The sequence below is a fragment of the Diorhabda sublineata genome, chromosome 1 (assembly GCF_026230105.1).
Source record: "Diorhabda sublineata isolate icDioSubl1.1 chromosome 1, icDioSubl1.1, whole genome shotgun sequence".
NCBI classification, from domain to species: Eukaryota; Metazoa; Arthropoda; class Insecta; order Coleoptera; family Chrysomelidae; genus Diorhabda; species Diorhabda sublineata.
Genome location: NC_079474.1, coordinates 44,968,655 through 44,993,008, shown reverse-complemented (window position 1 = coordinate 44,993,008; position 24,354 = coordinate 44,968,655). Strand labels below are relative to the sequence as shown.

The window sequence follows — 24,354 nt, the reverse complement described above, 5'->3', positions numbered from 1 at the left end:
AAAATTAAAAATAATTTATTAGATTGAATACATTAAATAACATTGTTTCATTGATTTAGCATAATCGTAATTAACAAAAAATATTTTGTGTGCCAAAGATCCTTGAAAGGTAATTTGGCACACTTTTCATAAACATATAATCTAATGGTCAATATATACAGCTGAAAACTATATACAGATATAACAAAAAAAAATGTAAGTTTACTAAATATGGTATAAAACTACTTATCGATCGTATTTTCCCGTTTCCTTTAATAAAATGAAGATATAAGTGAAAATTAGGTAACCAGATATTTTTCTATGTTGATAAGATTGGGAAAAACTGTTGAAGCAAATTAATCCCCAATCTAATGATGGTGGAAGTGACCCAAACAAACATTGTACAACAATAGACGATTGATATACACATTGTGTACGTTGAACAACCGCAGAATATCAAAGTAGATGTTGCCAAATAAAAGGTATGCTGCGTTGTCAATGTAGACGCTTATACGGCATAGTTTTACATTTTAGAAAAAAGCTACAAAAGCACTGGACTTGTATGGAACAGCACTCTAACTAAAGGAAATACCGAAGATATGGGGTAGGAGTATGGCCAATGGAAACAGCAAAAAGAAACAATAAATAACCGTAGCATTGGATTATATAAGGTGTGTTTACGTCACAAGAACTGATAAAACTGCATAATGAAAATAGAATGCTCAATAATAACGTAACATTATATTGGATTCATGTCCAAGGAATACCAGAACATTGGTAGCCAAAATAAAAGTGGAATGGAAGCCTCCAACTCTAAGATAGGAAACATACATTGGACACGCGATGGTAGGAGACCTGACATTAGTGGACTGGAATGAAAGTGAACTATGGAAAACAACATCGATGAAATCGTGGAATAGAATACTAAAAAAAAGAACTAGAACTCTATATGGTCCTTTTGGGTTACCATATTCGCTTTCTATAGTCTCCTCATGATACTTTGTGAGCAATATTTATTTGGTCTATTTCCAACCTAAAGTTTATGTTCAAAATTTATCTGTCATAAAAGTGTTGAATTTCCAAACATAATAATTGAATTTATTTGTTTTTAAACGGGCGTAAATCCATTTTTTTTTCAATTTTCAGGTTTTGGTGGTTTTGTAGTCTAAAACATCAGAATAAATCGATTTTTGTTAAAAGAGCGATTTTATCATGAATGGAAATGGGTCAAATCAGCATTTTTCTCTTTTCTTAATGAATATCAGTACCAAGCCAGTTCAGTGATAACTGTTCGGGCCAAAACAAAAACCAAGCGATGTTAAGGGTCTGCTTATACCTGACAGAATCAGGTCGTTTCCAGAAGGTTCGCAGCCACAGTTTCCTCCGGTGTGACAGGGATTTCGAAATAATATCCAAGGCTTTGAAGAAACATGACCGCATTTTTGATGGTTCATGAAATAACTGACATAATTTTGCTGAACTCATCACGGTTTAATAAGTTCACTATTCATGAGGTTACATCATCTGAGATGGTTTTAGATTATAAGAAATGGCAAAATAGATTTTACAAAAAATCGTGTATATCACAAGAAGCAAAAGGGAAAAAAACAGATAAGAAGGATAAAATGTACTTTCAGATTAGTCCTCTCTTTATGTTCGTTTATGAATTTAAGTTGAAAGGATATGTTAAAGCCCACCCTACAATAAATAATATTATTCGACACAACTTTTTGCTACCTAAGACAAAAGTAGATACTCTCTCCTCATCTTCAGTTAAGCTTACCAAGGTCGGTGCCAATAAAAACTGCAAAGATGGAAGATATTAAAAAACTGAGAGCCTACATTTCAGATGAGCATCGGGGATTTTCCGAAGAAACTTGTGACTGGCCAACTGATGACAGATCTCAAGAGATTATCAGCGATTTCGAGGTTGAAGAAACCAACGAAGACCCATTCGATTTTTTTTCTCTTTTAATCTCATTTAAGTAATTCTACTATGTTTTTAGTAAATTATCTTACAACAAAAATAACAGTTTCTACTTGAAATTTAATGGAGTTAATTGCACTCGAATAATTCTAATAATCTTTAGAGATGCAGGTAGCATCTTCATCAATCGAAATAATTTGCGAGTAGTTGATAACATACAGGAGAAATTTCCCTAACCTAACCTATTACATTGTTTTATCAAAATTCAAAACAAAACATTAATAAAAAATTATTAGTTTTAGAAGTTACAGATACCTTGCAAGCGATAGATGCATTTTACATACTTCTTTGTGTCATCTGATGCAATTTAAAATCACTGCAAATTATTATAGCAACCGGAAGTTTACAAAAAAATAATTTTTAGTATTATTTATAATACCCCCGTAATATCAATTTACTTCACGCTTTGTATGCATCATAGTTTTTTTTTCTTATTAAATTTGTTTTTTAAATATCAAAATGGGTAACTACTAAATCCCGAGAATTGATAATTAATCATTGAATAAATGGTAGTAGTAAACAGTGTTTATATAATTCTTAACTAATATATATTTTTATCTTAATCACGTCAATAAAATTCTGTTCTCGGAAATCTTCAGGACCAGCTACGATTCTAATGATTTTTATTAATTTTGATATTTTTTTTTTTTTTATTTAAAATAAGAAAACTTTGAGATGAAGGTTAACAATTTATATAATTTATCTTTTATATAAATGCAGAAAAAAAATACTTTCAAAAATAATTATAAATTATAGAGGTTGTTTCAAAAAAAGGTGATACCGCCTCTAGGATAGATACAAAACTGAAAAATATTTGTAGTTTGCTCAGTAAAAAATTTTCGTAACGCCATCCGTGTTCAAGATAAAGGGCGACACAATTTTTACGATTTTGCCGCAACTACTGGCAACATTGGCAACAACAAATATTGGGAATGAGAGCTTCCGTTTCTTGTAACGTTTCACAAAAATTAGGTTTAATCAGTATAGGATCTTGTTTTTCAAAGAAAAATATTATGGGCACAGAGCTATTGGAGGCCTTAACAACAGTTAGAATCCTAGATAGCTATGTCTTTCATGGTCTGTTTTAAGGTCCTTGAGAGTCTTCCTCGTCTTCTCCTATACTGCGGTTGATACATCGGCCACCTGTTCAGCTCCATCTTCATCAAATGTCCGTACCAGAGCAGTTGTTTAGTCTGTATTCTCTCTCAAGTCGTGTATACTTGACCTGTTCTTCGTCATATATGATATGTTCTGGATATTCTGCACGATCCTTTCAAATAGTCCATTCCCATAGTCTCTTTGGTTATTCTCTACATCTTCTTCTGTTGTTCCATCTTCCAAAATTATGTTTCCCAGTGTTAATATTGACAAACAATATAGTTCTGTGGTCAAACCTGAAAAATGTGTTTCATATACAAAAAAGAAGAAGAGAGCGGGAAGCTGAGTAGATAGACTGAAGGTGGTGTCGAAAGCATGGTCGACAGAGTGAATTAAGTTTTTAGTTATTATTATAAAGAATTATTGTAGTCATTTTGTTCCAATAAATAATTTTATTTAACACACTCTATACAACGCACATTTAAACCTAATACCCAGGTATTTGAATTGTCTACATCGTCTTGCCCTATTTATTTGCAGTATGGTGTACTTCCTACCGACAGAGATTTATATTCAAATTCCATTTTGCATATTCGTCGTCCAATTTTCTCAGCATCGTCCTCGTTGTAAGCTATAACAACTTGTTCATTTGCAAAAAATAGAGTTGTTAGGTACTTATCCTCATCTCAATTCCCTTTCTCGCAATTTTAATTCTCCAACTACTCAGAGCTTCCTGAATGTATATTTTAAATAATGTTAGTGATAAACTGCAGCTTTGTCTCAAACCTTTCGAATGCGAGAATGGTTTCGATATGGTACTAACTTCACTGCTCCTTTTGACTTTCTGTATATGTTCCAAGTTCTACATCGCTATAATTATCACATTCCATAAAATTTTCAGTGGTAATATAAAAAATATCATAATTTGTATTTTTTTTTTCGTTTACAATGAATATAATATTACAAATATTTTTTCTACTTTAATAACATAGATATTGTTTATATAACATCATTCACCTTATATCTTATCAGAATATAAAAAAAATCGTAGCTGTGTCTTATTCATTGACATAACTATATATATAAGTATAAAATACGATGACAACAAATTTGTATAATTGAAAAAATAAAACATAATATTCTGAAAAGCCATCGTAACCAATGAAATTTATAGGAACTATTTAAATACTAAAAAAAACTATTTTATAATCACAAAAGACAACTCAAGTAAGCGTTCTGTATATATAGTGATAAAATAGTAATTTTAAATTAATTCCCAATCAATACTTGAGTCGATATTAATAATATAAAAATTAATTAATACTAAATTAAATATTTCATTTCCAAAAATAAGCACCCAGCAACTATTAATCTATTAGCCGGCCTTCCAATTTGTTCAAAGATATGATAAAATAATTATTCAGGAGCTCACGTCCTTTCTTGACAACGTCAAAGCTTCTAGCCAAAAGTCTACACTCGTTAACCTATTTATGTGGATAAATGGACATAACCTCAACATACAAACTAACTATTGTATACTTGGATTTTGAGAAGGCATTCGATAGAGTACAGCACCATTGAATCTGAAATAATTTGATCATTTTTAAAAGGTTGAAATAACATAGTTTAAATCAATAGTACATTATCAAATTGATATAATCTAACGTGGGTATACAGGAGAAAGTGACAAAGTAAATTTTCAAGTTTTAATGCTGATGTACCTGGAGTTCAATACTATTTAACAAAAAACGATACTGAGACTGCTAATTTTTTGTTCCAGATACGTATATAAATAAAGATACATTTCATAAAAAATTTCAATTGTTTTCTACCAAAAATATCGATGTTTTAGATACATCGATGATTTTTAATCGATATACATCGATTCATCGATGCTTGTCTTGTCAAATATCGATCATCCCTTCTCTTTTCCTTCTATTTAGATTTTAGATTGTGCCAATAAATAATGACAAAGATAATGAAAAAAGTTGATAGATTTGCAATACTGTTGTCCCCAGCCGTTTAATACATTAGGCAACCAACCTTACAATTATACAACTCTGTGTTTTAAGGTTGGGTAGCCCTGATCTGATTTATTCTGTGAAATATAAGTGACAATTGACATTCGAACCAGCTTTTGTTAATACTGATTAAATATTGTTAATTATAATTGAACACATAAAAAACAAACATTTCTTTATTTGAAGGTCCTTGACTATTTACAACATTCAAGGACCTAATATATGATGTATTTGATAGTCCTTCCAACATTTACAACAATCAACTCCTAATAAATGTATTTGATGATCCTTCAAACATTTACCACATTTATAGCCCTAATATATCATGTATTTCATACTTTAATGGACCTTCGAACATTTACAATTTTCAAGGCCCTAATATATAATATATTTGATGGTCCTTCGGACATTTACAGCTTTCAAGGTTCTAATATTTGATGTATTTGATAATCCTTCGAACATTTACAAGTTTCAAGGTCCTAATATATGATGTATTTCACACTCTCTTGCTCCATACCCCAGTTTAGCACCCCTTGTTAAGGTTCTAGATCCGTCACTGATTGAAGTAATTTTTTTTATGACATATATAGGAAAATTCTAAGCATTAAAAAATAATTTGAATTCATATTAGTTAAGATATGCCCCTGGCAGTGATACCAGTATTACTATTTTAAAATCAATTTTAGTCCATTAAATAATAAAAGCAATTGAAAGATTATGTTTCTTAACTTGGCGATTTAGTGAGTACGATACGGGAGTCCCACATATCCATCAGATCTCCTGGCAGAGTCCATTAAGAAAAATTAATAATCGACCAAGACCATGAGTATGGGTGAGATGAGTGGGTAGGATTCGGTAGAGACAGAATTATGAATCGGAAAAACTATTTTGGAAAATTGGCTAAAATAAATTAGAAATTATGATTTTGAATATTATCTAATATGAAGAAAAACCTTATCACTATATATACATAGTACATCTATATTTTGTCAAAAATTCTAATGATTTTCTGAATAAACATCCTCCCAATAAAAAATTATAAGGGACGTGCATAAAAAATAAATTAATATACTTTTAATAACTTTTCTACGCCATTCTGTAAATAGGCTTCTACTAATACACATAAATGGGCGTAATGAAATTTCCCGTATAAATTTTTTTCACACATAAATACAATTCGTTCATATATAATGTGTTTTCAAAATTTTCCTTGTTTGAACATTCCATATACATATAAGATTTAAGTAGAAACCAATCCATTTTCGCTAGTACCATTTTGTATTTCAGACTCTTTCCTACTATTTAGTTTAGTCCAAGTGTCACCAAGTGCTTTGGCAAAATGTTCGTCTACAGACAATCCTGTACCATCCATGAGTTCGATAACGCTGGTAGTTGTTGTTACTGCCGGAGGCGTCTTAGGTGGTGAATTATCTTTATCTTTGGAAGAATTGTTATTTTGGAAAACGATGTGGTAGTCATTACCCAATGACCTTCGGAAATGTTCGTCTATAATCGGATCACACATAGATATACCTAAAAAAACAACCCATGAAATTATTTACTTAATGAAAATTGGACATTAGTAAGAAAGAGTAAAATTATTGATCAAGTACTTGATGTTCAATACATGCTCAAAGAAAAATGCACGAAGTAACGACAACTATGTCAGAAAGTGAGTTTTATATTGCCATAAAAATACTGTTTCTGTCAAATATAGTAACCTGACGGTAGTTCTTCCCTTTGTTGTGGCGGTGGTGGGACTCCATTATGTATAACGGAAGGTCTATAACTGGATCTATAGCCCGGATTATTAATAGTTTGAGCATAAGAAGGTGGTAGTCCACGCTGTCTCACGCTCATATCCAATGGCGTATCCGACGTTGAAATTCCGTTGTTTTCCCCAGACACTGGGCAAGGAGAATCCGCAATGAATTCGGTGTATTTGGGATCTGATGTTTTTCGAGGATATTCTGGTGGTCTAGGTCGCCTCTCTCGCTTCCATTTGGTTGTGTGTTTTGTATAAGGTTTAGTGGAATCGTCTGCAGTATAAGAAAAAAAACATAAATAGAAAATATTTCATAGAACTTAGTAATAATCTAATCGAATCTAATAGCCAAATATTGGTTGAAATGGTCCGAATGAGGGTGACTAAAACCGTCAGAAATCATTGAAATATTCGTGTGTGTCATCGATTTCACTAAAAAGAGTATAGTGGCAAACAAGTATGAACAGGTTCAAATTTGTCTCTGATATAAAATTTGTCTATGATATAAATGGTTAGTGAACATATACAAATCGTGTGACTGACACACAGATGGCGCTACCATTGTCAAATCCATATGACGTTTATGAAGTACCAATTTTCAAAAGACTATGTTATAAAATTTCATGACATTTCGATTAGTCAGAAAAAAATTACAGCCATTTAAGTGAAACTACTTTTGTTATTTTCAGAACAATGGATTCAAAACAATTTCGTATGTTAATTTATCATTGCTTCGTGAAAAAAAACATAAAAAAGTCCACAAATTGGTTAAATCTAATCGTAAATTCAAATTGTGTGAGATAGATGAGGGCGTAAAGTTATCAGAAGGCAGTGTGTTTACAATGTTGCATGAACATTTGACCATGAGAAAGGTATTTTCAAAATGGGTACCGCATTTACTCACAGTCGACCAAAAACAACTAAGTGTTAATGATTCAGAACAGTTTTTGGACATGTTTACACGTAAAAAATCAGAGTTTTTGCTGCGTCGATATGTGACAATGGATGAAACTGGAATCTTTTACTTCATTCTGGAATCAAAACGATAATCATCTAGTAGATTACAGCCGGTGAACCACGTCCGAAGTATCCAAAGGCATAACAGTCAGATGGGATGTTATGGCTTCAATATTTTGGGATGCGCATGGAATATTTTTAATCTCCAAAAGGGAGGGACAATCAATAGCGAATACTACTTAGAGTTGTTGGATCATTTGAATGCCAAAATCAAGGAAAAACGACTTCATATGTCGAAGAGAAAAACTACTGTTTCACCTGATACACCGATTCAGAAGTTTATGACAACGATGGTTAAATTGAACGAATTAAACTTCGAATTACTTTCAAATCCACCGTTTAGTCCAGATCTGGTCCCCAATGACTATTGGCTATACGCTAATCTCAAAAAAATGCTTGCTCGTAAAAAATTCAGCTCAAATAAGGAAGCAATTACTGAAACTGGAGCTTATTTAGAGGCAAAATACAAATCCTTCTACAAGCACGGCATCGAGAAGTTAGAGAAGCTTTGGAATGATTGTATTGCTCTTGAAGGATGAATAAAATCGATTTTTGGCAAAAAATCTGTTTTCCTTAGTTAATCTCACGACTCATTGAGTGAGTGATGTGTTACTTAAAAAAGATTCTGCTGTTATAAAAATTTTTTATTCACACCTCGTATATTGAAAGGTTGAAAGAATGTATTACGATATGATATAAAAGTTGTCGAGAAGTATGTATTTCCTTTCGTAAAAAATTTAATTCCAACGCCAGTAAGCCGGATGTATACATCCGATAAAATAACAGTTATTTAGAAAAAAAGTAAATTTCTAGTTGTCCTTCAAATAAGTTAAATATCCTATTAAGTTTATTGGCGCTCGTAAAAGGATGAAATTGATTGCATCATGCCACATAATGTTTATAATAGATTGGGATTAGATAACTTAATTTTGATATAAATACACGTATTTCAAAAAAATGTGTCCCCGTCTCTAGAAAAAGTAAATAACTGAAAAATAATTGGGGTTGACTTCGTAAGGTAACGCAATCCGTATTAAATGAAAAAACGGCTGGTATCAAATAGTATTGAAGTTTTTTGAAGTTAGATTTATTGATCATAATTTCAAGTGAACTTAAACATCATTTAATTTTACACCAAAAAGGTACTTTTTATAAAACTCGATACTGTTTTTTGATTGGAAAATTATGAAGTAATAACCGACGCTAGTATAAAATAATGATACTGTTATCAATTAAACAAAAAAATTACAAAAAGAAAAAGAAAATAAAGAACAAAAACCAATATTAACTATACTTTTAAAATTAAAATATTTTTGAGACCATAGAAAACTTCAATCAGTTTATAAAATTATAGGAATAGTAACACTATCACAAAAATGATTTCTAGCTTATTTCAATGACCGATTTTTGTGAAGTCTATGAAGTAGATTTTAACTATACTTTTTGGAATCAAGAGTTACTGTAAAAGATTGGTTGGAAGTTAAGCAGCTTTTAAACAGTAAATCAAGTATAACAAATATTCTAATTTTTTTCTGTAGATTTTACATTGTATTGATCGGGATTGCAAGTGGTCCGACAGATTCAGTACCTCCGAAGAAATTGTTTCAGAAAAGAGGTCACTTGAAAGTTCTAGCAAAAGTCTTCCAGATAAGGTTTTTTATTGACATCTATGGAAGAGTTACAATTGTACGTAAGCAATGTCACAATTATAATTGGCAGCTGGGAATAATGCGATTTTTAATGGGTATATTGAATTGTCGAAGCTGAAAAGTCTCAATTTGTTAAGAAATTAGATAAAATATCAGGAGCTTTTGTGTTTTTCCACAAAAAAGGTTGAGCACAGATTAAAAAGTTGAAGTATGCACTTTTATATTCTTTCTCAGTTTTTTTGTAAGCTGTTGATTGATAAATTTTAGTAGATATAATGTATGGATTTTATTTTATACAGCGACAAAGATTTTAAAAATTTGGTTCAAATGTTTTTTATGCTTAATTTTTTTTTGTTGGATTATGGTTTGAACCATCGAAATTTTATGTTTTAAAGTTGATGTCGTATTTTGTTGACCGGTGTTAATACGTAGATTACGATTTATTTCAGTTTTTTGATTTCATCTAATTAAAAAAATACCTATCCAGTTTTACAGATATTCCTTTATACAAGTTCAATTATTGTCAGACTCAGTTATCCAAACACGACTTGTTACAGATGCCAATTCTTAGAAAATGTTTAATAATCTATTTAATATTATCCATATACCACAATAAAATTTCCAACAATTTTATTTTCTGAAAGGAAGCTTCTTAATTCCGTCGACTATATTCCTACTCATCAGAACCTCGAAGGGCCTCTCGATTCATGTTATGTTTTGCTGGAGTTAAGGTGGATCCTTCATTTTGTTACCAAAATGGTACACCTTTCCTCTCAGTTTTCTTTATACTATGGTTCTGAACGTTGAAGATGTAGTGTGTCGACATTTTTTAATGACCTCAGATCATTTTGTCATCAATTTAAGGATTGTTGTTGGAGTGACATGGTCTAAGTTTGCTGTAATCAAGCTTTCATAGTTTAGTTCAAATGTAAGACTTTGAAGGCTTTTAATAAAGAATCATGTCTCTACATGGGGACCTAAATCACTTTCAAATTACACTAGTAAATAGTCAAACTAAAATGATTTGTTGATAAGAATTGATCAGATCGTGATTACTGTAATCTTCCAAATTATACTAAAGAATTTATAATTCTGTATTTATGAATAAAGTTTCTGTAAAGAAGTAATCTCGCAGTTTAAAACCTACTCAGCTTTACAACTAAGGATTGAAAACATAATTGGAGGTGTTCTAAGTTCGTATGGATTGGCACTTTGAGCTACTTACTCTAAGGTTCATCTCGTGTTTTTTTTTTAATTTATGTACCTTTAAAACACTTTTAAACAAATTACGGTGCTTAATACGGTACAACAGCAAATGATATTTATTCTGCAATTGAGCATTTGATGCAGAATATGAACTCGAATGGAATATACTTAGCAGCACAACTGCGGATGGCGCTCCTGCCGTGGCTGGTAAACATTCTGGCCTTGTAACTAAATTAAAACAGAAAACATCAGGGAATTTTGTGGGATTTCACTCTATAATTCATGAGGGATCATTGACATCCAAACATTTAAAAATGAACCATGTTATGCAACCTATTATTAAAATTGTAAATTTTATAAGGAGCACAGGACTAAATCACACAGTTTTTTCTTATATCACCGAAGTTCGTTGGCTCAGTCGAGGAGTAGTTTTAGAAAGATCTTTTGCATTACGTGATCCTATTAAAGCCTTCATGTTAGAAAAAGGCAAACCAATTGATTATGACAATGACTGGTGGATTGATTGTGCCTTTTTGGTAGGTATGGGTAAACATTCGACTGATCTGAATATGAAGTAACAGGGTAAAAATCTTATTGTCACTCAAATGTATTCATATATTCAAGCCTTTGAAACGAAGTTGAGGCTTTGGTAAAATCATGTAAAAAATCAAACTTTGGACTAGTTCCCTCATTTAAAATCATTCGGCACAGTGAACCAAAAAAATTGGATGAATATTCTCAACTTCTGCAAAATTTGATTACGGAATTCAACAATCGTTTTGAAGACTTTCACAAAATGAATAAAACAGAAAAAACAGACAGTGAAAAATTAAACTGCAATCTTCAAAAGCGGTAAATTTTCCATTGAAGATGATGACCGATCGGGAAGGCCATTTTCTGTATCAGTCCGCGAAAATATCGAAGCAGTTCATGACATGATTTCATCATACCATCAAATTGGGCTAAAGCGGATATATGAAGCACTGAATATTTCATACTAACGCGTTCATCATACAGTTCACGTCAATTTGGACATGAGAAAAATTGCTGCAAAATGGATCACCAAGTGTTTGGATGTTAACCAAAAGCGTGCAAGGGTGGAAGTATCGCGTTCGATCTGTGTTCGATTTGAAAACGATGCAGACTTCTTAAACCGAATTGTTACTTTGGATGAGACTCGGGTACATTTCTACGATCCAGAAACAAAGCAACAATCGATGGAACGGCGACATTCTGGTTCTTCAAGACCTAAAAATTTCATGTCCAAAAATCTACTAGAAAAGTTCTTTTGGGATTGCCATGGAGTAATCATGATTGATTTTTTGGATAAGGGCAGAACAATAATTGGATATTACTATTCGACATTACTGACCACTCTACGGAAAAAAATTAAAGAGAAAAGACGCGGAAAGATATCCAAAGGTGTTTTGTTTTTGCAGGACAACGCCCCTGCAAACAAATCTCATGTTGCCATGCAAAAAATTCGTGATTTTGGGGTTTGAATTACTAGAACACCCACCTTATTCACTAGATTTGGCTCCGTTCGACTATAATCTCTTTCCTCAACTGAAAAAAAATTTAAAAGGTCATAAATTTTCTTCCAACGAGGAGGTAATGAAAGCTGGGGAGGAAACATTTTTTTTGAAACGTCTAGAGACGTTGCAGGTTCGCTGTAATAAATGTATCCAACTAAGAGGAGAATATGTTGAGTAATAAAATATTTTAACATTGAAATTTTGTTCTATAGTAGGCTAAGAATTTTTCAATATATCCTCATACCTACCATCTTTTATAATTTTGATATGATTTCTAACAACCGTATATTATATATTTATATAATTTGATAAATAAAATGTTATAGTAATTCAGTTCATTTTTTTTTACTTTCAATCTGGCCCACCTTCGAATTCAAAATTTAATATATGATCCTCTGCAAAATTGAGTTGTTCTAAAATATATAATCGAATAAATTGATGCAAATATTTTACCGTTTCGTATCCACGGCTGCCAGAAAACGTTTCCTTTTTCAATCTTCAATCCATCATCAGTCTTTTCGTTTTCTCTCATTATTAAACTAACTCTTAAAAGTTTTTGCACCACTTCCCGATTCATAATTATAAAAAACCGAGTAGAAAGATTAATTTTTATTTGTATACTCACAAATTTAAATAATTATTTTTTTTTGTTTTCACACTCACGCCACTTTTTTTTTCTATGATTACCATAAAGCCGAAACGAAAATTGCGGAAAACACCGTAAAAAAAACGTCGTCGTCAATACTCTCTGTTTATTTTTACGCATTTATAAGCGGCTATCGCCGCGGTGGAATAGTAGTAAGTCATGAGAATTTCATTCATAAGATTCTAGGCTCGCAGGTAAGAGGCCGGGTACAGGTAGGTATAATATATGTAATAAATTTTTTTATCCGATTCGAGAACGTTGGTCGTTATATGTGGTTGGCTTAGAGGTTACTATTGCCGATGATGCTTCTTTTTGACCGGTTCGGTTCATCTTTTTGTTTTAGATTTCGTTTTGTTTTAAAAGTTGCGTTCGAGAGCAGTGGCGTACACTTTCTTTATATACCGACAAGTGAAAAAATATAAACTCAACTTATAAAATCGAAATATTTATGAAATTAAGAAATAAATTAATTGACAAGAAGTTTTAAATGACATTTGATATGTTCGATGATTTACAATCATCAGATTTTGTCAACAAACTATGTTCGACATGTGAATGGAGTCGCTCGCTATAGTCAGGTGTATTTGAAGGATTATTTCACGTGAAATTCAACTCACGGAGATCCAGCAGCAATAATTATGGACTTAAGAACAGGTGAATTGACCCAACGACAAATTTCTCGTGAAATAAACTAGAGAACGGTCAAAAGCTTTTTAAATCGCGAGTGTGAGCGAAGTACAAGAAGTGGAAGGTCTCAAAAATTTTCCAAGTGAAATGAGCAGTTTTGGGAGGAATCTCAAAAACAGGCACAAATTGTGAGGGAATTTAATCCAGGATGTGATACTAGATTGTCTAAGAAGTTGATAATGGAATCACAAATATTAAAAATAGCCAAAAATGGACAAGCGTTATTTTCCGTGATAAAACAAATCAACATTAATGGTCCAGTCTGATTATTATTATTACTTGCACGACCAAGAAAAAGAAAATTTGTCGAGAAGGTGGCACAGTCATGGTGTGAGCTCTTTTTAATGAAAAGGAGAAATCACAATTTGTATTTTTAGACGATTCCATCTAAAAGTTGTTCGTTCTGTATTCATTTACATACCGAAAGTTGCGTTTTGAAATAAGATTGAAATTGCTAACAGAATACTTTCTTCCACCACAAGTACATTTTATTATTCAATAAATAAAATAATAATATATAATATATAATTGTAATCGTAATCGTCTAAAAAATGTTGTGTACGCCGCGGCATTTTGGATCGGATAGCACTTAGTGCGGATCTCAATACAATTAAAAGTTTGTGAGGAATCATATACAGACAATAAAAATATCGATGATCTTGATGAAAGAATAGCTCTATCTTTGGAAAATATACCAGAGCACGTAATTAATTTAGTAAGAAGTGTCATTAAAGACTGTTGGAAGTGATAAAAAAGTGAAAGAAGTTCTTATTATGCAGTAAGTAAATTTGTAAAGTCGGAAAACTTTTGAGTTTATACTTTGTCACAGGTTTATTTTTGTTATTTAGTACTAAATGAATCTAGTCTTGAAAATATTATCAATTTTTTTAGGAAAATATCAACTAATCATTTAATTAAACACAAAATAATGTCTTTTGCCATTGAAATTCCAACTTCCATAATAAATTACTAATTCAAACAGTTTTTACTATTTGAATTCATATTTTTTTATAGGACAATGTATCCTTTAATTTTGTATGTTCTTCGTTCTAAATTAAATGGCCAACAAGATGACCTTCCTGTGGTTTAACATTCATTGTTGGATAGCACGCTTTTATTTTCAAATAAATTATATTTAGAAAATACTAAAAAACACATTTCTATAGTTAATCACATTAATGTAGAACAAATGTCATTATTCCAAGAACGGTGTATTCAATACCTACTCATCGATATAATTTCCTTTAATTTTAGTTCCAAACGCGGGTAGTTTGTTGCCCAAAACGTATAACTTCTGTTTCCTTTACGGTGCTGCGCTCTTCGTCCTTAACTTTTGTTTTTTCTCAATTTCTACCTGTCCAGTGCTGCTCTCTTCCAGTTGCAAGGTCTTCCAACTGGCGTACGTTCTTCAAAATCGGATTCAAGTACTTTTCTCGACATTATCTGTTCATCCATTCGCATTATATGACCTGCTAATCGCAATATTTGTATGACAAACTCCGAGATCTGTGGTGCTTTGTATTTTTGATATAGCTCATCATTATATTTGGACCTCCATGCTCTTTTTTCATACATGTCCCTCAATATCTTCCTTTTAAATGTATTTATATAATCCAACATTTTTTGTTTCACAACCGTAATCTTATAATTCTCCTGTATATTTTGACATGTTTATATTTACGTCTCTAAACAAAAACTTGAAAGTATGGTATAACTTATTTGCCGGTTTATTCTTCTTCTGATCCCTGTGATTCGTTTGGTAAGTTGTGTACATTATGGTATGTGAAGGCGGTTACTCTTTCCAGGTTGTCATTTCCTTCGATAACGCTGTAGAACATTTTTTTCGTACGGGTTTGGTTAATATTTTCATTATCTCTATATAGACTGCTAATCGTACCTCCTTAACTTCATAGCGCAGCTCTAAATATATGTCTTGAACCGTTGGTACCGATATCCCCATTATATTGATGTCATCTACGTATTTTGATGGTACAGACCATCAGTTTGTTTAATGCCCCTAGTTATTTTGAAATGCGAAGGTCATCTGATGCTGTATATGTACATATGCTATTGATTTGCGTCATGGTGTTTTTTACTAATAAATATCAATTTTCCTGGTATTCCGGATTCATTATTAAAACATATAGTTCATTTAGATCCACGAATATTTGGTAAATATCTATTTCATAATCCCACGCTCTGGTTCCCGGTACTCTCCAAGGTTGAACTCTTTTGAGTCTTCTCACTATTCCAAATTTATTCGGCAACTAGATTGAGTTCTATTGCTTAATTGCAAAATATTATGCCGCGTTTGTTACCATTTTCATAACAGCCCTGTAATTCTAGTAAAAACCCTCCGCTGCTGGCGTCTTTATCTTCATCATCCTTAAAAAGAACTTCGATAGTAAGAACTTATCTTCGTTTCATTGGTATCAGTCGCTATGTCACATTCTATCACCACCAACCAACTACACTACCAGTTCATTAAGAAGATTTTCAACTTAACGTCAACCTTTTTTCTTGAAGATTAATTACCGTGAAATTTGATTCTTCCAATACTTGGTATTTTAAGCTCTGCAAGAATCCCGGATCAAGCCGGATTTGAGTAGCATACGGATAAAACCGATTCACAGTTATTTTTTTATTCGTACTCGATTTTTGCTTATTATAAAATGTTCAAAAATTAATCTTAACATAGTATAAAACGTAATCATATCTCTGACGTTTGATTTTTTTCTTTGTAATTTTTATGTTCTGTAAAACTTGAACAAATTCTGTATAAAAAAAAAATAACGAAGAGGGAATGGAAACTGCTACATTTATACAATCAAAATATACAAAATCAATGATTCTTAATGCAATATGAAAATCTCTGAGAAACGCCTCTGACAATCAAATACTTTTCATAAAAATTAAATAATAATTTTCTCGAAATTGCCGATTCACGAAATTACAAAAACACTGACATAGATTTTCTTAATTTATGGAGAAATTTACTTTTGTTTGCGATCAATTTCAACAGATCTGCTTTTATTTATATTTGTGGAAAAACACGTTTTTGCACACAATTATGAATTTATAACGACAATTCGTTTACGATGATCGAATTAATTATATCACTATATAGAAAAATGTGAACCTAATTTCTTCGAGAAATCAAAAATTAAAGCTATTTCCTTCCTCCTCTACACATCTGTTCAAGATCAAAGAAACTTATATATAATAAATTAATGCGATTTATTGTACGAGGTAAAGATATAAATTTCTTCAATTTCTTATTTCTTAGACCTTTTGATATATTAATGCATCTAAATGTTCTGGATTTTAGGTCACTGTAATGTATCCCTCAAATATTTGTGCAATTGCATTTTTTAAATGGTATTTTATCCCCGCACGTTGCTCGATATAATTCATTTTGATACTTCTCCTAGAAGTAGACTTCAACAGGTTCGGTTTCCAGCGCATTTAGACAGGGGCCAATTTCGTCGTCATTCAATTGTAATGAACAGAAAAGTTTGGAGTTTTTAAAAAACCGTTTAAATTTTTAATGGGCTGCAGAAATTCCGATTTTCACAAGCTTCAGTCGGCTTCGTCTCTTTTTATTATTCAATTACTTTAAGAAGATCTTCATAATTATGATCCATGTGTCAGGATCTTCTGAGCGAGGCTTCTATTGCAACTATTGCTGGCTTGATATAAGCTATAATTCCATCTGATCCTACTTTGTTTCTCCTTACTTCGGGGTTTTTCTATTTGTTTCGAAATAAAAATAAATCGAATACGGTTCTGTATTATTCCATTTGATTTTCAATTACTGCTAGGGAAGCTTTGAATGCTAGTGTGTTTAAGAATTAATAAAATTGATTTAAAGCACGACAACAAACGTGTACACTGGTAATATTGATAATAAAGTGAATAAACAGGTAAATCGAATCATTTTATTGTTAATTTTATTACAGGTAACGAAAGGCGTGAAGTGTCTTTATTACATATTACAATGAAAGATTGTCCATATATCATAAAAAGTTACTGTATGAATATTGGAATGTGAAAAGAGAGTTCAATAAATTGGAGATAAGATATTGATAAAGATCAGGGCCGGATTTTTCTATAATCTAACTAGACTTGCCACAGTTTTAGTCAAATATAAATCAGTTTATACACACAAATTTTTATTTTTTATTCGGATGATCATTGTCATGTATCATGTTATATGATGGAAGCTCTCAGCCGTTTCAACTTTAATTGAACATGAAAAAATTGTCTGTACACAAGCAGATTCAAAAAAATATTTTCAGTAAGAATCAATATTTCAAGCAATGGTGCTAAACATAAACTGCTGCTACATTTTGAAGAACCTTATTTTTAGCATCTGCTATACGAGGATGGTCCCAGAGGTATCTAGCCTGTATACAACAAGTTTGAAGACGCCACGTTGTTTAGTATTTGCTTGATAGCCATCAATAGTGAAGATTTTCAGTGAATTTGTAAACGAAAAAGTGGTTTCGGAAGGCATTAACCCAACCAATATAAAAGCTGAACCAAATTCTACTCTGGATGAGACTGCGCCTTCTTTATCAACAGTAAAATATTGGATAGCAGAGTAGTACGACTTGCGAAGACCAGCATCGCAGTGGTGGACGAAATGAAGTGACGACTCCAGAAATGTAGTAGAAAATTCACAAAGCGGTACTGGATGATCGTCGACTAAAAGTGCGCGAGTTAGCAGACATAGTAAGCATTGCAAAAAGTATATCGCATATTAAGCGAAAACTTGGACATGGACAGTTGCCGCGTTTGCTGACAAGGGAACAAAACAGCGTCGTGAAGATATTTCCACCGAGTGTTTGGTAATGTTTCATAGAAATAAAGCTCAATTTTTACGTCGGTTCATAATTACGGATGAAACTTGGGCCCATCACTCTACACTCGAAATAAAAGAATCAAAATCAATCAAAACATTTAAAACCAATATGTTTTCATTTTTTTTATTACCGTAATTTTTTTCGTAAATCCGCCGTGATAACGAAGATTTAAAAAAAATTCATCGAAATCGGATGATTTTTCGATTTTCTAGAGCGAAAGTATAAAATGACCTTATATCTTGTATAAACATTAACTGGTTCAAAATATTTTTAATGACACATCATATATATTTCGACAGACTTAACGATTAAAACTTATTTATATTTGCAGAGAAACTGCAATTGCATTCCTTGTCTACATAATATAAATATTGGCAAGGTGTTTTTTTTTTATTTAAATATACAACGACGAGTAAACCATGGCGGGTCGGCGATCGGTAAATATTCCAAGTTTGTTGTTAACTTTGGGGGGGCACTAGTTCGACTGCATACCATGCCACTTGAAAAATTCTTGCCTCCTCTTCACCTTTTTAGTTACAGTCACATTCTAATGTATCGTCCGGTTATCCGTATAAACCGGAAATACAGAGGCGTATTTTTATATATTGAATAATTTTCTTATTTTACTACTTCTTATACAGTATCGTATTCAAAATGAAGACTTCATATTTTCGTATTACGCGGTCAATTTTTAAACATTGGGAATTGTAGTCATACCCCAAAATGGTGTCTTTTCCATCCATTTATCTCGAAGGATAAGTCGATTTCAACATTTTCCCATTTATCTAAATACTAAATACTCTGAAAGTATAAATCCAGATGAGAAAAATAAATTAATTGTCCAACTTCCATATTGGAAACTCATAGTGTGTAGATGTTTTACATAGAATCGTTAATAAATGGTGAAGTGATAAGTAAATCTTTTAGTGAAAAATATTTTTTTAGAATTTTTTGACGATTTCCATAATTATTAAAGAAGAGACATTTGGCGAGTTTGAAACAGCACGTAAACTTCCAAAATTTCAAATAGAAAATCATTTGTAAGAAAGACTTTAAAGGAAAGTAGATGCGTTCTTTTTTAGAAAAAAATTTGCGACAGTAGACAAAATCTTTGCCACGGTTCAAGTTGATAAGGAGTCGAAGTTCGCTATGGAAACTTTTAAAAGAAATAAGTTTTTTAAGGAAAAAGCCTCCCATTAAGTCTATTTTAATTGAAAGAAGTTTTATCGTAGAAGTTTTATGTAGAAGAAGTAGAACAATCCTAGAACAACCACTAAAATCTAGTAAAAAGCTAGAACAACTCATAAAATAGCGATTTTTCTAAATTGAGATGGCAGTGAGATTTAAGTTGAATAATATAAGTATTTTTCTTAAAATTTTGGGAAGAAAATGTGTTTGAACCAATATGCTGGAATGTAAGAGAACAAACTTGAACCAACTCGGAACAACTATCATAATCGCGACAGTTCCAAAGTGTAGAGTTAACTAAAATTATTTTTCAATAGATTTGCGGCGACCGTTTTTATTGTACGCTATATTTTGGAAAAATATAGAACACCACAGTAAAACCATCCAAATCGCGATACCTTGAAAATACGGTCCTATCCCAACAATCGTTTTTATTTTTTTTTTTTTCAATTTTCTCTAAAAGATTCTTTCTCACCCCTATGCGTTCTGATAGAAAGTAGAACAAACATTGAACAAATTTTAGTAAAAAGCTAGTAAATTGAATAATATAATTGATTTTTTTTAAATTTGAGAAAAAAAAAATAAGTTTTTTGAAGCAATATGCTCGAACACAAGGGAACAATCTTGAACCAACTCGGAACAACTATTATAATCGCGACAGCTCGAAAGTGTAATTATTTTTCGCGAAATTTGTGACTAACATTTTATAAAATAATCTCTAAAAGTTTCATTACGGCCAATATGCCGTTTTGAAACAAATTAGAACAACCTGAAACAATCTTGAAAATATCTGACACTTCAAACTGCAGTGCCGATTTCTTTAGAATAAAGAAACGGAGTTCTGCTACTGAGGTAATGCAAAAGTGTTTATTCAGACTAAAAACCAAATATACACAACTTTTACAGACAATAGCAGAGGGATCAGAGCGCATGTAATAATTCACATTCCAATGATTATCACTTGAATTTCATTTTCACTATTTCCCCATGTTTTTTTAATTATAAATACTATTTTTATGACACCGTGTATATAATAAATGAAACTAGGATACCTCGATGAAATGAGATAAAGGAAATCATGCTGTTAGATCTGTACTGAACTGAAAAACTTACCGGAAACTCCTAAATGTTGATTTTCCTGAACCATAGTCGCCGCTCTGGATAAAACTTCCAGAGGAGATTCCCCACTCTCCATGTCGTTTATCTGAAATAGAAATATTGACGTTTGGAACTTGTTCGTATCACTACTACCGCCAAATTATCAAGGATTAAAATGTGATATTTTTCTATTATAATTCCTTTAAATATACATCATTTAGAAGGTAATTTAAACCATTTATTGGACTGAATACATATTATAAAATTTATAATTAAATGATTCAGATTAGAATTTTAAAATTCCACATTCCATAGCTGATCCTGTCTATCGATAGTTATTCTAAACACATGTGAATAAGTATGCGGTTTATGTGTTTACTCATTTTATCAACAAAAAATGTAACGAGTATCTCCTTGAAATATGATAAATAATATCTTGATAAAATGAACCGTTTGGGATTATCAGACGGTTGGTATTTATGATTTTCTTAAATTCTTAAATATTCAAACGATCAAAAACTGAAATTAAATTAAGACACATTTGAATGTAATGTTATATATAGAAACAAAACACCTTGTATATCAATAGAATTTTAATTCTACTACAAATTCTATGTTACGAGGATGGTCCCAGAAGTACCAGGTCCAACAAAGAAAACTTTGGAAAAAATATATTTTTTTTTCTAAGTAATCTCCTTTTAGCTCCATACACTTTTTCCATCGACGTTCAATAAGTTTGATACCAATTTTATAAATAAGAATCGTCAAGTTCCTCAAAATAACCATTAACTGCCGACATCACATCTTCATCGTTGGAAAATCTTCGACCAGCGAACCATTTTTCACGTGTGGGAACAGAAAACAATCCGAGGGGCTAAATCTGGTAAATAGGGTGCATAAGGTAGAAATTCAAACGTTAAATCGTTAATTTTGGCCAAGTGATGGATCCACGTTGCATCCATGATTATGAAACGGCGCAAAAACGGCTTTATTTTTGCGAAACTGTGCCAAACAGTCGATGGAAACATCTTCACGACTCTGTTTTTGTTCCTAGCTCGCGCACTTCCAGTCGATAATCATCCTGAACCCCTTTGGCATGGCCTGACGTAAGGCTATCCAATATTTTACTTTTATTAACGAAGGAGCCTCTCACTAACTAGATTCTACTAGTTCAGATTTTATATTAGTTGGGCTAATGCCTTCCAAATCACATAACGATGACCAATTTTTTCCATGTTTACAAATTTACCGAAAACGTTCACCATTAAAGGCTGCCAAATAACTTGGCGTCTTCAAACTTGAAACATATGCTGTACAGATTGTATAATTTCTAATACAATGATATTTTCAAGCAATTACCGCCACCTCTAAGTCAGGCCAAGTACTTTTGCGACCATCCTCGTAGTGGTAGCGTTCAGTATAAAATCGCATAAAATTTCCAATACAACCTTTCAAAGAAATTTATTTGCTCTACTCTAGAGTTAAAAATATTCAATTTCACCAAAATAATTATCACGTCAATTGAATTTTCTAAATAAAAAACTGCGTATATCAATAGACTTTCATTTAAACAAATCCCATAAAAAATTTTGGCACGTCACTGACCTCTCCTTTAGTGTTTAGAAATATTTTCTTGATAAATCATTTTGTAATATTTGGAAACCGCTATAAAACATTTTTTTTCGTGGTCGATAATCAAAATTTGTCGTCATCTATAATGGAATTCTTAATAATACAAATTAATAATTGTGAAAACATACTACATTCCCGTTACATCTAAAGACAATAAACCATACACACACATTGTTAAATTTTAAGAGAAGGTTATGAGCAACTGCTGGTATCTGTCTGGTCCTATAATAAATAATTTTTGGTCTGTATTTGGGAATTTTTAGCCATCTGTTCAACATGTGTGGTCTTTTTTAATGTTGTTCATTGTAGGGTACTATAAAGTTTAGTGAGAAAAATATATCTAAGAAAATTAATACAATCCCATAAGAAGATAGTAGTGATCATCTTCTAAAACTGTACTGGTTTAAAAATGCAAAAAACATCAAAAACTATGCAAAAATAATAAAAACATTGATTTAAACAAGCATAAAATTTGAAAATGGTCATAACTAGCAAAACTTATTGATTATTGTTCAAAAGATCTTCAAGTACACATTTGTAGATTAAAAAGCACGAAATGTCATCCGAATAAATTCTTTCCTTGCTATATAAGGCCAGATTAATATCGATAAATAATTTTATTTATTATCAAATATAAACCAAATAAATGTTAACAAAAACCTTAGCCACAATACTTACGTTGATAATAAGCAAATATAAATACTGTTTACTAAGGTAAGTATATTTTTATTTTACATGAGTAACTCAGAATATTGAAAATAACTTAAATAAATAAAGTTAATCAGATAAAAAAATATAATAACGAAAAAAGTTAGTATCACATGGAACACGACCTACTTACAAAATTGTAAATATAAAAATTAAAATGAGATATGAATGTTAATTTAAAATATCAATACTGATATATGAGATTGAAACGTAGGTTACAAAATGAAATGTATGAAAGTATATTTTACAGCGACATCAAACGTTATTTGAATGTTAAATAAAAAGATCTTGAAACACGAATAAAATTGGGGAAAACAATCTGAATGACCCCATTACTAGAATATTTAGAATTCCGTAACAATTGTTTAGTCAACCACATTAATAAATTTAATCATGTTTTTGGCAAAACTATTTAGTAATTTGTAGGGTAAAATATATTTTAATTCATTATAAGTTAATATCGAATTTTTTATTGATAATAATTATATTCGGATTGATGAAATATACAATAAATAAAATGAAAAGGAATTTCTAGTATAAAAGAATATGTAAAACAACACTTACTTTAACAGAAGTGGGAAACAAATAGAAATTACACCCTTAAAATCAATACCCCTATACAAAGTGCAGAAACCAACTTAAAAACGTTGCAACTAACCTTATATTTTTCCTATATTTTTGTAAATCCTTTATGTTGATATCACTATATGTGGAATGATCGTACACCGATATTTAAATTGTTTTTCTCAATAAAACTCACTAACAAGTAAAACTGTTAAAAGAATTTGACATTTCGGTCGAACCTGTGAGTTTGGTATGCATGGAATGTCAAATATTTACTTTGGCCACCTATTGGGAAACTTCTCAATTACAAAATCCGTGTTACAATTAAATAAAAACCAAACTGGAATCATTATTTTTGTAAAAAAAAACAAACAACATTCTTAGTATTTTAATGACACCATAATGAATCAATTCCACTACTTGAATGATCAGTTCTCAAACATAGTTGAAACAAATTGAATGACTGATACATTGAAATATATTCTAGCATTGTAAATTGGTCTCTATGGTATGGGTAGAAATATTTTGCAGATCAAGACAGCCGTGGCCCGTGTGTGAAGATAGTTTTGAGTAAAATTATGATAGAATATTGGAAAGTTACTACTGATTGTTATGTTGGAAAGAATGCATTGCCAATATTTTATTCCTTGAAAGTACACTCAAATTATTGATATTTTAGCGGGTTTTATTTTAAATCAACAAACGAATT

At 31.4% G+C, this 24,354-nt stretch overlaps 1 protein-coding gene across 2 annotated transcripts; it reads right to left on the bottom strand.

Annotated features, from left to right (window-relative positions):
* Positions 1–24,071, bottom strand: LOC130445801 (uncharacterized). Of its 2 annotated transcripts, none has more exons than XM_056781689.1 (4): positions 23,740–24,071; positions 20,757–20,847; positions 6,807–7,124; positions 1–6,618 (listed from the first exon to the last, which is right to left on the bottom strand). In XM_056781689.1, the coding sequence occupies exons 2-4, from the start codon at positions 20,836–20,838 to the stop codon at positions 6,326–6,328; spliced, it is 693 nt and encodes a 230-aa protein (XP_056637667.1). In that variant the 5' UTR covers positions 20,839–20,847; positions 23,740–24,071; the 3' UTR covers positions 1–6,325. The 2 variants fall into 2 exon arrangements, with proteins under 2 accessions (XP_056637667.1, XP_056637673.1); XM_056781695.1 differs by having other exon boundaries at positions 20,757–20,841; positions 23,741–23,936.
* Positions 24,072–24,354: the final 283 nt, after the last annotated feature.